This window comes from Centroberyx gerrardi, chromosome 10 (assembly GCF_048128805.1).
Source record: "Centroberyx gerrardi isolate f3 chromosome 10, fCenGer3.hap1.cur.20231027, whole genome shotgun sequence".
NCBI lineage: Eukaryota > Metazoa > Chordata > Actinopteri > Beryciformes > Berycidae > Centroberyx > Centroberyx gerrardi.
Window position 1 is genome coordinate 18,696,482 of NC_136006.1, and position 12,219 is coordinate 18,708,700.

Consider the following 12,219-nt stretch of genomic DNA (forward strand, 5'->3'; position numbering starts at 1 on the left):
TGTTGATCTATTCCATCTCAGACCACATGCAGGGAGAGGAGAGGGTGAATCATGTCCAGGCCATACATCACACATTGAACGTGGACTTGCAACAGATAATTGCTGAAGGCCGACACACTGGGTATGAAATAGTAGTGTTATATTACTTCCGTCACATTTCCTATTGGCTTAGGGCGTGCGGTTCTCACTGGACCCATTTCATGACTTGACCTTTCAACTTCCTCTCTCCTCAGATAGGAAAGCATACACACCATGATGCAAAAGTATGTCCAATAAGTCATCACAAATAGACAAAACAGTAAATCCCTTAGGTTTTTTTTTTTTAATATTTATTTCAAAAGTTTTATGTCCCTTCTAAAACATTTCATTCCCTTGAAAACCCTAAAACAAACTCTTCCACAGTGCACTACCGCTCACACAGCATCATGTTGTCTGGGAGGAAACGAAAGATAGGATGCGTTACGTCTATATCAGTAACTTTGGCAAAAACACTGAAACAGGCAGAGCTTTGTACAAAACTAATTGAAAAGACAACACCCCACTGTATAAAAAACATCTCAACGGAGTGAAACAATAATCATGACAGTGACACTCAATTGCTAGCAAAGCCTCCTCCGTGCACAACCATTCAGCACCTAGCGCATATCAAGTCAGATCCAAACAGCTGTGCCTCTCATGAAGAACCGCTGATTCTTGCAGCATCGAAACAGGGAATCGGAGACAATGTCTACAAACAGAAATACAAGGTGAACAAGGAGTGTTTTTCAGTCCGATGTGCAGGTTATACATTTGCAGGCCTTGACAGGAGTGTAAAGTATGGAGCAACTACAGGATGAACAACATGTTGCAGTCCTCAGTTAAAACACGTGGCTTCTACAACTATTTGGCTACGCATCAAACGAGCAAGGAGGTTTTAACTCAGAATATGGAAGTGACACCCTGAGGTCACACAGAAAGAGGCACTATGAGAGTTTGTGCGTTGTGTCTAAATTAGATCTGCATCTTTTTTTATCTTTAAAATGAGTCATCAGTTCATTCTCTTCAGACAAGAGGGAGCTAGGTAACTACTGAGGGCTGCTGGGAGACCGGGAGGTTTTTTTATGCATCGTCTTCTATTCAGCCCTCAAAAAAAGAAAGATACTTAGAGTTATTACGGATACTGTATAGCACAACAGTCGAGCTGGAAAAAATAGTGAAAGGAGTGTAGTTTAAGATGCATGGGTATACGGGAGATACTTATAGGATTTGATATGCTGTGCGGATGTAATAAATATTTTTTCAGTCAGGTACACTGCACTGATAAAAAGTACAGCACTGATAGAGAAAACAACTTATACATGAAATATCAACACTAACGTGACAACACTAAGTAACGAGACATGCCACAGGAGGCACTCAGTATTCTTAATATACGTTATGCATCGTTTGATTGGTTAACCAGTGTGCATTTGAATTGCAATGACCATTGGGCATATTGAGTTTCTGGGTGGACATCGGAGGGAGCAGCGACATATTGGCATTTATAAAAAAAAAAAAAAAATCTACAAAAGGCCAGGATGATTGGCGACGTTTGTGAATGGAGGCAATGCAGGAATTGTATGCGACGCCACGGCAGCATATGAAATCTGATGGATGCCGACGGAAAGTGCCGATGTCATCACACGTCCTGGACATTCATGGCGTCCTGGGGCCAGCTGTATGTGTCCAGGGTGAAGGAGTCGTAATCAGGACTGTAGACGTGAGACAGCACAAACGCCTCCTTGTCCTTCGGCTCAGGGTAAACCGAAGCTATGTTGTGTTTGTATGCATAGTTGACAACCTGCCGGAGAAGGAAACACAAGAAGAATTGGTAAAGATGTAAAAGGAACAAATGAGAAAACATGATAGAAGAGATGGTACACAAGAAATCGTAACAAGTAAAGTAACAAGATGCATGTATATTTTAATAGCGTGAGTGAAGTGACAGTTTATTTTGAGGGGTTAGGGCATGTGGAAAGATCACCTACCTTCACTGCAATCTTAAAGGAAACCTCTCTTATGTTATTGAGAGGGGGATAGAGTCGTCCCTCTGCCAAGTGCTCCTCTGTCACCATGTCAGCTATCGCCTGAGAGGGAGAGAGAGAGAGAAAGTAAGTGAAGCTAGGTTGGAGTAGAAGTAGGTAGAGTAGAGACTGAGGTAAACACAGAGAGCTGTTGTTGATGCCCCGCACCAGATCTGGACATTTCACCCAAACATTCATACTTTTTATTCTGTGTATTTTGTGAATCTTTAACATTTGATCTGTGTTTGCCCACTCTCTGCACCCACTGCAGCCTGACCGTCCTGGTAGGGTTCTTTCTTTTTGTTTTCCTATTGAAGATTTCATGAGAGTTTTTCCTTTCTTGAGTTGAGGGTCTATGGTTGGGAGTGTCATTTCCATTTATTGTTTCATTCTGTGGCTGTTGTGAAGCCCTTTGAGACTGCAACAGTGATTAAGGGCAATACAAATAAACTTGACTTGACATGTCAATCATTTTGTAATGTTAGGTGTCACTTTTTTAAAATGGTGAGTATCTCATTTTGGAATTAACCTCTTCATATATATGCATACATACCGTATATTGCAACACTACATTCATAAATGTCATGATTGCTTTCTCTGCCATAAAAAATACATGAATAAAGAAATCACCTCTGCTGTGGTGAGGAAGATGTCATCAGATATGTGGCGCACCCTGCAGGCTATAACACCCAAAGCCACCCCAGGGAACACATAGGCGTTGTTACCCTGCCCAGGGTAGAAGGAGCGCCCATCAGCCAGGGTCACCTTGTTAAAGGGGCTTCCACTGGCAAAGACGCCCCGGCCCTAACGAGGGAAGGGAGGAGGGGGGCGGAGAGATGCAAGATAAAAGAAAAGAAAGAGATAAGAAAAGATAAAAGAAAGAGTTTTCAAAAAGTCGGACAGAAAGAGGACTTTGTGTAGAAATATCCACTTCTGAAAAGTTAAAGGAATAGTTTGGATTTTCAGTTTGATGACAGCATAACTACGTTGTAATGAGTTTGTCACATAAATACAGCACTGTAACCTGCACTGCACCATACTGCAGAGAGGCTGAGCATCACCTCTGTGAGCGTGTAGCACTGCTCGGCGGTGCACTCTGCCTTGCTGGTGGGGTTACTCAGGGCAAAGATGATTGGCCTCTCATTGAAGGACGCCATGTCTTTGATAATCTTCTCAGTAAACGCTCCTGCAATGGCAGCCACTCCTTCAAACAGGACACAGGACAGAGGGAGAATACATCAGATCTTATGGTGAGCTTCCCAATAGCAATGACTTGAAAAAGTGATACAATGTGAACAATGTATCCCGTAGCCATTTGGAGAGAGTTTCCTAATGCACTTTGTAGCTTAGATGATCTGTAAAGTCATTAGCGGGATTCAGATGAATTTGGGTCAATTATAAACTAGTGGGTAAAGCAGAATCACTGCACTCTGATCAGCCACATTTGCTAAAATTACTCATCTCCCAATTTAAGTTTTAAAACTAGGCCAACCATGGATCAGTTTTTACTTTTTCATTTCATCATATCTGCCAGTGGAAAAACAGAAACCCCACGGATACTCCCAACAATGCAGTCATGCTGTCACAGCAGTGTAACAGTTTGGATCAAAAAGAAAGTATCTGCATGTTCATCATACATGCAATGTATGACTGCATAATAATTAGACCCATGAATATTGATATTTGCAACTAAAATCTGTATTAAACATTAATGTAAGAGAAACAGATTGAATTAGTTGATTCTGGATATTTGTAGCAAATTAGAAAACTGTCATTGTGCCGAGCAAAGATGGAGGGCGATATTTCACCTTTTTCAAGTTTCTCTGTTGTTCCACAACTGGTCATGGGTTACCGTGAATGGATGAGAGGAAGAACAATGTGGGTTATGAAGGGGTTTTCAGAGACACCCTTGAAAGCAACAATGTTCTTCAAGAGATATTTCCGGTGCTACAAATGCTTGGGGAAATCAGCACTTGTCTCCGTTATGCGTTTGCAGCGACCTTCCAGGATGAAACGGGTGGAGCGGGCAGCTGAACTCACCGATGATAGCAGTGGGTTTGATGGTGTGCACCACCTCCTCCAGGGTCTTCAGGTGAGGATGGTCGTGAGCAAACTCCTCCTTCTCGTGGTTAAGATGGCCTCTTCCCTGTATTGGGTAAAAAAAAAAACAATCAAAACTTTATATGGCATAGTTTGGTGACCTGCATAACCTGAAACCAGGGGACATCTGAGAGGAATGTGAGTGAGAGATAGAGACACAGAGAGAAGAGGATAGAGAGATATATAGACCGAAATTACCTTTACAATGAGACCTTTCGAGTCAACCATCCAGATCCTCTTGGCAGCTTCTTCTCTAGATATGCCTTCTTTGCCCATAGCCATGGTGAGCAGGTGAGCGATACCCAGAGCAGCCTGGGAGGGAAAAAGGACAATTCTAGTCCTGCTTCATAAACTCCTACTTCAGCCCATTTCAGGAACTTTAAATCTGTCATCTGGGTTGAGGCACAGGTTTATCTCTCAGGGATTAGGGACAGTTAGGACAGTTATTTTTATTTCATAACAGAATAAAATCCAAGCAAGCAGATCTTTGCTCTCTCACCTCTCCGGCCCCCTGGAACACAAACTTGTGGTCCGACAGTTTGTTCTTGGTGATCTTCAAAGCAGCTAAGACCCCGGCAACGGCTACTGAGGCGGTGCCTGAAGGGAAAGAAGTACTACTGGTAATTCATTGAAGAGAGCGTGTTTAACATTGTAGTGCCATAATATAGATCTCCTGTGGAAATCAGACAATAAAGAAATATGAAAATACAACAAAACTTTGGTGTTTGAAAATTAAAGATTATATATTGGAGCAAGAGTGTGCAGCTTTCATCTTTTTATCTTCAAGATTTCTTTGCCGAAGCCAGCACCTCGAAAGAGACTGTGTGTTTGTTTTCCTCATTTACATAATTTTGACTTTTAAACATGGTAATTTTGTTGAGTCTGAAAACAAATTTGAATGTCTAGAAACTAACACAAAAAACACAAATGGAATATATCATATCTTAAAGCAGATCAGTCCCCTCAGATGTTTATTTTTTTCATATTTAGATATCACATTGTTTCAATCACTTTGAGACTGAAAAACATCTTTAAATAACCATGAACAAAGCCAGATGAGCCAGTGAGGTGATCTTGGCGCTGTTCCCCAGTTCTGGATTGGGCTTCAGTCTGTGCCAGCAGCATTCAGACGTTGCCCTGCTCTAGTCCTAATACTGTGCAATCTGAAACCTCATCTGATTGTCGGAAAAGTTACAGCTACAACAAAAGATGCCCGACATGCAGGCCAGGAAAAAATGTGTCTGAAGACTTTAGGGCGAGAGAGACAGAGTGTTACCTTGGATGTCGTCGTTGAAGGTACAGTAACGATTCCGATATTTGTTGAGAATGCGAAAGGCATTGCTGTTGGCGAAGTCCTCAAACTGAATCAGGCAGTTCATCCCGTACCTGTGGAGCGACAGAGGGACCAGTTAGAAGGCAAGATCACTCACACGTCTTATTACTTCCCATTCGGTGTTTTTTACTCACTTGTCAGTCACCGCCTGCATGAACTCATCGATCAGGTCGTCGTATTCCTTTCCTCGGACTCTCTTGTGCTTCAGTCCGATGTACAGGGGGTCGTCCAGCAGTGTCTGCTCAGAAAAAGACACAACTTGTCATCGCTCTTCAGATGATTCTTTTCTACACTATTTCTAACTATGTGTCTTGTGTTTTTAATTTGATGTTCCCTAAACCCATAAATCATTGCCAAATCTCATCAGTAATTACTGTACTACAGCACTATACCACTCTGACACTGAATCTGTCATGTCACGCCTGATAAGGAGCAGATTAGGAGTATTTCAGCGGCCCATAAAGCCTGAATACAAGCTTCCCTCCGCTCTGACGGACCTGGTTGTCAGTTCCCACATCCAGCAGCACAGGGAGACACTGCTGGGGGGAAACGCCTCCGCAGGCCGTGTAGAGGGCCAGTTTCCCCACAGGAATGCCCATGCCGTAGCTGCCCAGGTCACCCAGGCCCAGGATGCGCTCCCCGTCTGTCACCACAATGGCCTAGATGGAGACAACAAACACAGATCAGTGATATACATTCAAATACTCAGATACAAACTGCTGTGTGTGTGTGTGTGTGTGTGTGTGTGTGTGTGTGGGGGGGTACCTTTATGTTTTCTTCAGGCCAGGAGTTGAGCACGGTGGCGATGTGGCCTTTATCATGGATGGTGATGAAGAGTCCTCTGTGAACAGTTAGGTTACCAGGTTATGGCTTCAGCATCAGAGGTGCTGTACAGCTCAGCGAGCAGAGAATGGCAGTAATAATGCCACGGTTGGAGGTTTTATTCCCACTGGGGCCACACATGCTAAACATGTATGCACTCATGGTACTGTAAAGTGCTTTATATTACAGAGTCCTCTAAATGTCATATGTTATTGTGACTCACTGGACCTGCCTATTCACAAGGATATTGTCCGGGATCTGTGGCTCTGACCCTTGAACTCTTCACTATTGGCTGCTTGTAATGTTGGTGATTCCAGGAGCTGAAGCTTATAAAACTGTCATTCTCAGTGTAAGTCACTCTGGGCGTCAGCTAAATACCTAAAAAATGTAAATACAAACAGAGCTACAACATGACATAACCAATAATACTATATAGCATAACTACAGAAATGCTAAATCAGGGAACACTTAGAGTCCAATTTCTTATTTTACCAAGTTAAATTTTAAATTGTGAATTTTAGTGTAATAAACTGAGTGAATGAAAGAATAACGTAATAATTAAACAAAGAGTGAAGTGTAAATGAAATGGTACATGTATATCGTGGATGTGTCTGTCTGACCGTGGTCTCCTGAAGGCGAGGCCGTACTGCTGGCAGGCCAGGCCGACAGTGGGAGTGTAGACGATGGGCATGAACTCCTCCACATCAGAGGTCAGCAGGCGGTAGAACAGCTTCTCATTCCTGTCCTGCAGAGTCATCAGCAGGATGTATCTGAGAGAGAAAATCATTAAACATAATCAATTTGTGGAAGAAAACAAGTGAGTCGTGAAAGCAAGTGAAACTATTTTCCAATTAGTCATACTGCCACTGCCTCATGTATTTCATCATTTTTTCTTTAAGGTCTTTCTAAAAATAAAAGGAATAAGACATTTCAAGGGAGTGAGGTATATTTATATTGTTTTATGTTTCCATTTTTTAATTAAAGGAAAATTCCACCCGCAGATAATCTTACACTGTTAGATATCATCAGTCTGTGATGTTCAATGCATTCCAGGAGTTATTTTGTGATTGTGTTGTAATTTACTTTTTTGCTGGATCCACTTTCCCTCAACCTGCCACGTCTACTTCTGCTTCAGTAAGTGATTTCCTACATTTCCCATAATGACTTTCTACAACCCCCAGAGAACTTCTCTGTCTGAACTTGTTGTATTCAGTGCTTGTAGGCGGAGAGGGCAGTAACCATAGTGATGGTAACAGCAAGAGAGCAACAGTTTTTCCAGTCGACCGCGCCCCTTACTCATAGCACAACACTTGTGGCTGCATTGCATTCTGGTCTATTGAGGCTGAGGAGAAACTGGTCTCTCTGCTCTTCTACAATGGATTTCTCCCTGTGTGATTGATTGTTGAACATCAGTGCAAAATGAAGCCCTTGTTTGCTTGAGAGTGGAAAATGTTCTCCTATTTAGCTCCATTATAGCTGAGCTGAAACTATCTCGACATGACGTCATAAGAAAAATACTTCAAACAACGAGGCATATCAGTAGTAGCTGTTTTAAACAGTGTTAACGTGTTTTAGGGAGGATTTTCCTTTATACTTTACACTAAAAAGACTGCACAAACTTTTGACATGACTACTTAAAACCATTACCATATAATACATAAAAAAAACAGCAAACTGTCCACTGGCAAGAGATTTGAAATGCTAAAGAAAATTTGACCAAGCAAGTCCTGGGACAGCCCTAATAAAGAGCGTTCTCAATGCATCTGTCTCTGCAGACATGTTATGATGTCCATGTACTTTATAATTACAGCTTGACTGTAAACATTTCCGTCTGTGCTCACTTGTCCAAGGGGTTGGTGCGTGTTTCATAGCTCTTCATGACCCGCAGCACCTGGACATCCTGGGACAGGAAGCAGGGGGGCAGCAGGCCGTGGATGCCCAGCTGCAAGCGCTCCTCCAGGGTGAATGCCATTCCCTACAGGGTGGAGGAGGAGGAGGAGGAGCCATTATACCACGATACGTTCGCTGGAAAGTATTCGCTCCAATAGGCTAAAGCCCACAATCCAAATAAGAAATCCGAATTCCACAATCCAGACCAGAGTGACTCATCCGTTAGTCATAATAACATGAGGTTAGATCTGACTCATGCACCCATACACCCATCCAACCACAGTGGTCTTTTTGATATTTTCTCCTAATTATAAATCACCTGTCATTTCTTTGTATCTAACCAATGAAAAGGTAAAATAGCGCGAGGCGACATCCAGCAGTACTGGAAATATTTTGCTAACTGACAGCAGCAAACAATATGAAACCATGTCGGTCAGTCTGGTTAACTGCCTGGTTCCCCTCTGCCCTCTGGTTTCGGTTAGTGCTGCTACACTCCTGTCACTGGCAGGCTTCCCAAAGGGTGATTGGAGGGGAGTGTGAGGTTTAATCTATTTATTCTGTCCAATAGTACGGGGGCCTGGATCCCCTCCCCTGTCAACTCCACTTCCCTTTCTTCCTCCCTGCTGTTTCACTCTCCCTCCACTTCCTCTGCATTCTTGCACACCAGCAAATATATGACCTACATGGGAAACAAACCGGTCCGATAGGGTCAGCGGGGTCTACTGTGGGTCTGTGCATCGTCTGAACGAACCACTGTCATGGTAAATTATGTGTGTCGCTGACGTCAAGTTTAGGTTGTGAAATGTGATAGTGCCTTTGATTTGTGGTGACCAAAAGTACACTGTGACTGCCCTTCAATCACAATGTCAGTATTCTACATAGCTGTTGTTCCACGTGCCTCTTGCTCATTTAAGAATATTTATATTAATGATAGAGCCTGAGCCTAAATGCCTGGCAGTAAAGCGACATGTACAGCAGCTAAATATAGCGCCATATACTGTATATATACAATACACTGAACAACAAAAGATCTGCCAGAGGTCATTAAAAGGAGGCAGGCTGATACAGGGGTAGCTGAAATGCCAAATCAGATTAATACTGTACAAATGGGCATACAAACTACGAGTGAATGAGTGAGTGAGTGAGTGAGTGAGTGAGAGTGAGAGAGAGAGAGAGAGAGAGAGAGAGAGAGAGAGAGAGAGTCACAGATTAACAGAGTTAAGCTAAACCTGTCAAGAGTTAAAGAGGCACTAAAGTAAACCCATTAAGGAGATACGCCTGACCAGCACCTGTAATCAACCCCGCCTACACACTATCTGTCAACACAGCAGGAGACAGAAAGAGAGAGTGAAACACAATGTGGGTGAGAGAGAAGTTAAACTGCAGCACACTTATGTGAGACACGACATTCCAAGCCAAACCTAATTATGGATTACTTGGAAATTTCCCATACTGTAAAATAGGGCTGCAAATAATGAGATAACCAAATATAAAAGACCCATCAGCCAAGGAAAACGCTGCATTAACTTTGATGGGGCAGGAAATATGATGGTAAGCTGATTTCTTTACATGTTAGAGAAGTTTGTTTAATCAGTGTGATTGATCACTTAGCAGGGTGGCAGTGACGCAGAAGTTAGAGAAGTGGGACTGTGTGTGACAAACTGTGTGTGAATGTGAAGCAAGGTGTCGCTGCAAAAGAGCAAGCATGCTCAGGCTTTTTCTCGACTTTCCCTGGACTTCCTTTACATTTGGGCAAAAATGTCAAAGCACATCTCCAACATGTGCCTTGGTGAAGAGGTTGAGAATGTTTTTTTTTATTTTAGTGTGCACGACTTGAAACTAAGCTGTAATGAAACTCACTTTAAGAGGCTTTTAAGTGCTTCTTGGTTTTGCTCAAACAGTGTTTTTTCCTCTGAGCAGGCTCACTTCCTGACCATTAGTGTCAACTTAACTGACCTGTGAGTCAGAATGAAAACCCCGACTCTGGGCTCCCAACTGCTGACTAAGCTCCAGCAGTGGAAGGAACTGCGACCGACCTCGTATTGGCCTTAAAAAAAACTATAACACTCAGTCACCTAAAACGTTGTCAGTATCTATTCTGTTGTCCCGGGGGAGCTGGCATGGCAGAAAAATCCATTGCCTGTTTATAAGTGGTTTCCATGAACTTTTGGCATTTAATTACATTATACTGGGAGAACATCTTTATTTGATTTGTGCAACAAAAACTGCAGCAAAACCTCTGGTGAGTCACTTTCTGAATGTTTGTTTTAGACTGGTTCTAGGCCAGTCAGTGCAGCTGCAGCACATTAAGACAGAGCACTCTTTAGATTTAACGCTTGCAAAAATACAACTATCACTTACTAGTACTGCAGAAGCTGTGGTACTTGACCATGCTCATGCACTGGTACTCTTGTTGTTCTCTGAAATTTGTGTGTATTTGGGGACTATTTACCATAGCAGTAATATTAAAGGAGAGTAGGCAGTCCATTCACCTTTAGTTTTTTTTTAATTCTTTGTTAAGACAGAGGGAAAGCAGACAGAGAGACAGAAGAGAAAGCTCTGTGGTGCACATATGTAGTTCAAGAGGCGGGGGCCTTAACCACTCGACTATCTCACTACGACGGGAGCTTTGGCATTCCTGTTCTACTTATATGGTATTCACTGTTCCTTACGTTCCACCACCATGGTACATGGTGTGTGGGACGTTATGCTATCATGGTGGCATCTGTCTGTGTGTATGTAGACACATTATGGTGAACATAATAACTCAAGAACAATACATGATGGAAACTTTGTATTTACAACACAGGTTCCCCCTATAGAGTAGATGATCCAATTAGATTTTGGAGCAGCTTGGTGCATACATTTGCATATTAATATTTTTTTTAAACAAGTATAGCTCCTTGATGCTTTATATGGGGTCCATATTAGTACCACCAGTGTGAAGACAAGTATGTTGACATAGAACTATTTGCTAATAAAGCAAATTGTCTGATGACTGATGAATTTCAGGTAGCAAAATGTTTCCAAAATGGATTATGTTGCATTTTGGAATGAACCCCTTCATTTGTTATGCTAACCTTGTTGAGGTGGGGGTTTCTAGTGATGTCGTAGCCCCGTTTCTTGGTGCTGACGCTGCCCTTGCGGCTGTTCCCCGAGTGGCAGACCCGCACCGCCTGGAAACAGGCCCTGTCGGCCGGACGGCCCGCGGCAGGGTGACCCGGGGAGCCGGCCAGGACCCTCAGAGCTCCCGCCGACGTGCGTCTGCATAGCGACAGGACCGTTTTTCCAGGAAGGGAGTTCATGCTGCCTGCAGGGGACAAGGGGACACAACAACACAAGCGTCGGTCATATGATGTTGGTGGGACTAGTCACCTTGCACAGTTAAAAAAAAAAAGAGGACACACGACCTAGAACCGCCGTGCATACCACAGGTAATTCAAGTTCAGCAAGTCTAACGTTAGCCTAGTAAACAACTCGCTTGGAGTATGAAGTTATGGTCGGCCTCGCCAGAGCTGAGTCACTTTTACAGTGATAAACAACAGGTGCCGTGATCACAGGAGTCATTTATTTGGGGTGGGCAATAAATGCATGAATAAATTAATAATATACAAAAGATTCCTTGGCTGTGGAGAATCTAAATCCCCGGCTAGCATGCAAGTTCATATGGAAAGCTCGCTGTGTGCAGCAGCAGCAGCAGAGCTAACCGCTGTTAGCTAGCTGCAGCTTTATGATAAACATATTTTCTTTACAGAGGAATCTGCGCAGCCACTAGCTAGCTGGTAGCTAGTCTTCATCAGCTGGCGTTACCTGAAGACGATTTGAAGCTGCCGTGTGATCCTAGCTCCAATCTTCACAGGAGGCACTCTGCTCGGCCCTCGACTCTCCAATTAATATTTCTATTATCAGTGAATGTAGGAGAGTCGACTACAAACAGCTGATCCAGGATCCTTTGACATTGGGAGTTTCACTTCCCAGTCAGTCTGCCTCTCCAGGGCCGGCCCCTTTCTCTGGACCCGCCAATCAGACGGA

The 12,219-nt window shown here is 43.1% G+C and overlaps 1 protein-coding gene across 1 annotated transcript; it reads right to left on the bottom strand.

Annotated features, from left to right (window-relative positions):
• Positions 1-320: 320 nt before the first annotated feature.
• me3 (malic enzyme 3, NADP(+)-dependent, mitochondrial) lies at positions 321-12,144 on the bottom strand. The gene is made up of 15 exons (XM_071919711.2): positions 11,998-12,144; positions 11,268-11,497; positions 8,139-8,272; positions 6,918-7,067; positions 6,241-6,316; positions 5,973-6,134; positions 5,610-5,713; positions 5,419-5,528; positions 4,642-4,739; positions 4,341-4,454; positions 4,083-4,188; positions 3,104-3,246; positions 2,673-2,846; positions 2,007-2,105; positions 321-1,819 (listed from the first exon to the last, which is right to left on the bottom strand). Exons 2-15 carry the CDS (start codon positions 11,490-11,492, stop codon positions 1,658-1,660), a joined length of 1,857 nt encoding a protein of 618 aa, XP_071775812.1. The 5' UTR covers positions 11,493-11,497; positions 11,998-12,144; the 3' UTR covers positions 321-1,657.
• Positions 12,145-12,219: the final 75 nt, after the last annotated feature.

Excerpts from the sequence above, each read along its gene's own strand:
- me3 (XM_071919711.2), bottom strand. The coding sequence starts at position 11,492 with ATGAACTCCCTTCCTGGAAAAACGGTCCTGTCGCTATGCAGACGCACG. Across the intron at positions 7,068-8,138 it reads CGCACCAACCCCTTGGACAA|ATACATCCTGCTGATGACTC; the intron begins GTGAGCACAGAC and ends TTTCTCTCTCAG. Across the intron at positions 5,714-5,972 it reads ATGTGGGAACTGACAACCAG|ACACTGCTGGACGACCCCCT; the intron begins GTCCGTCAGAGC and ends TTTTCTGAGCAG.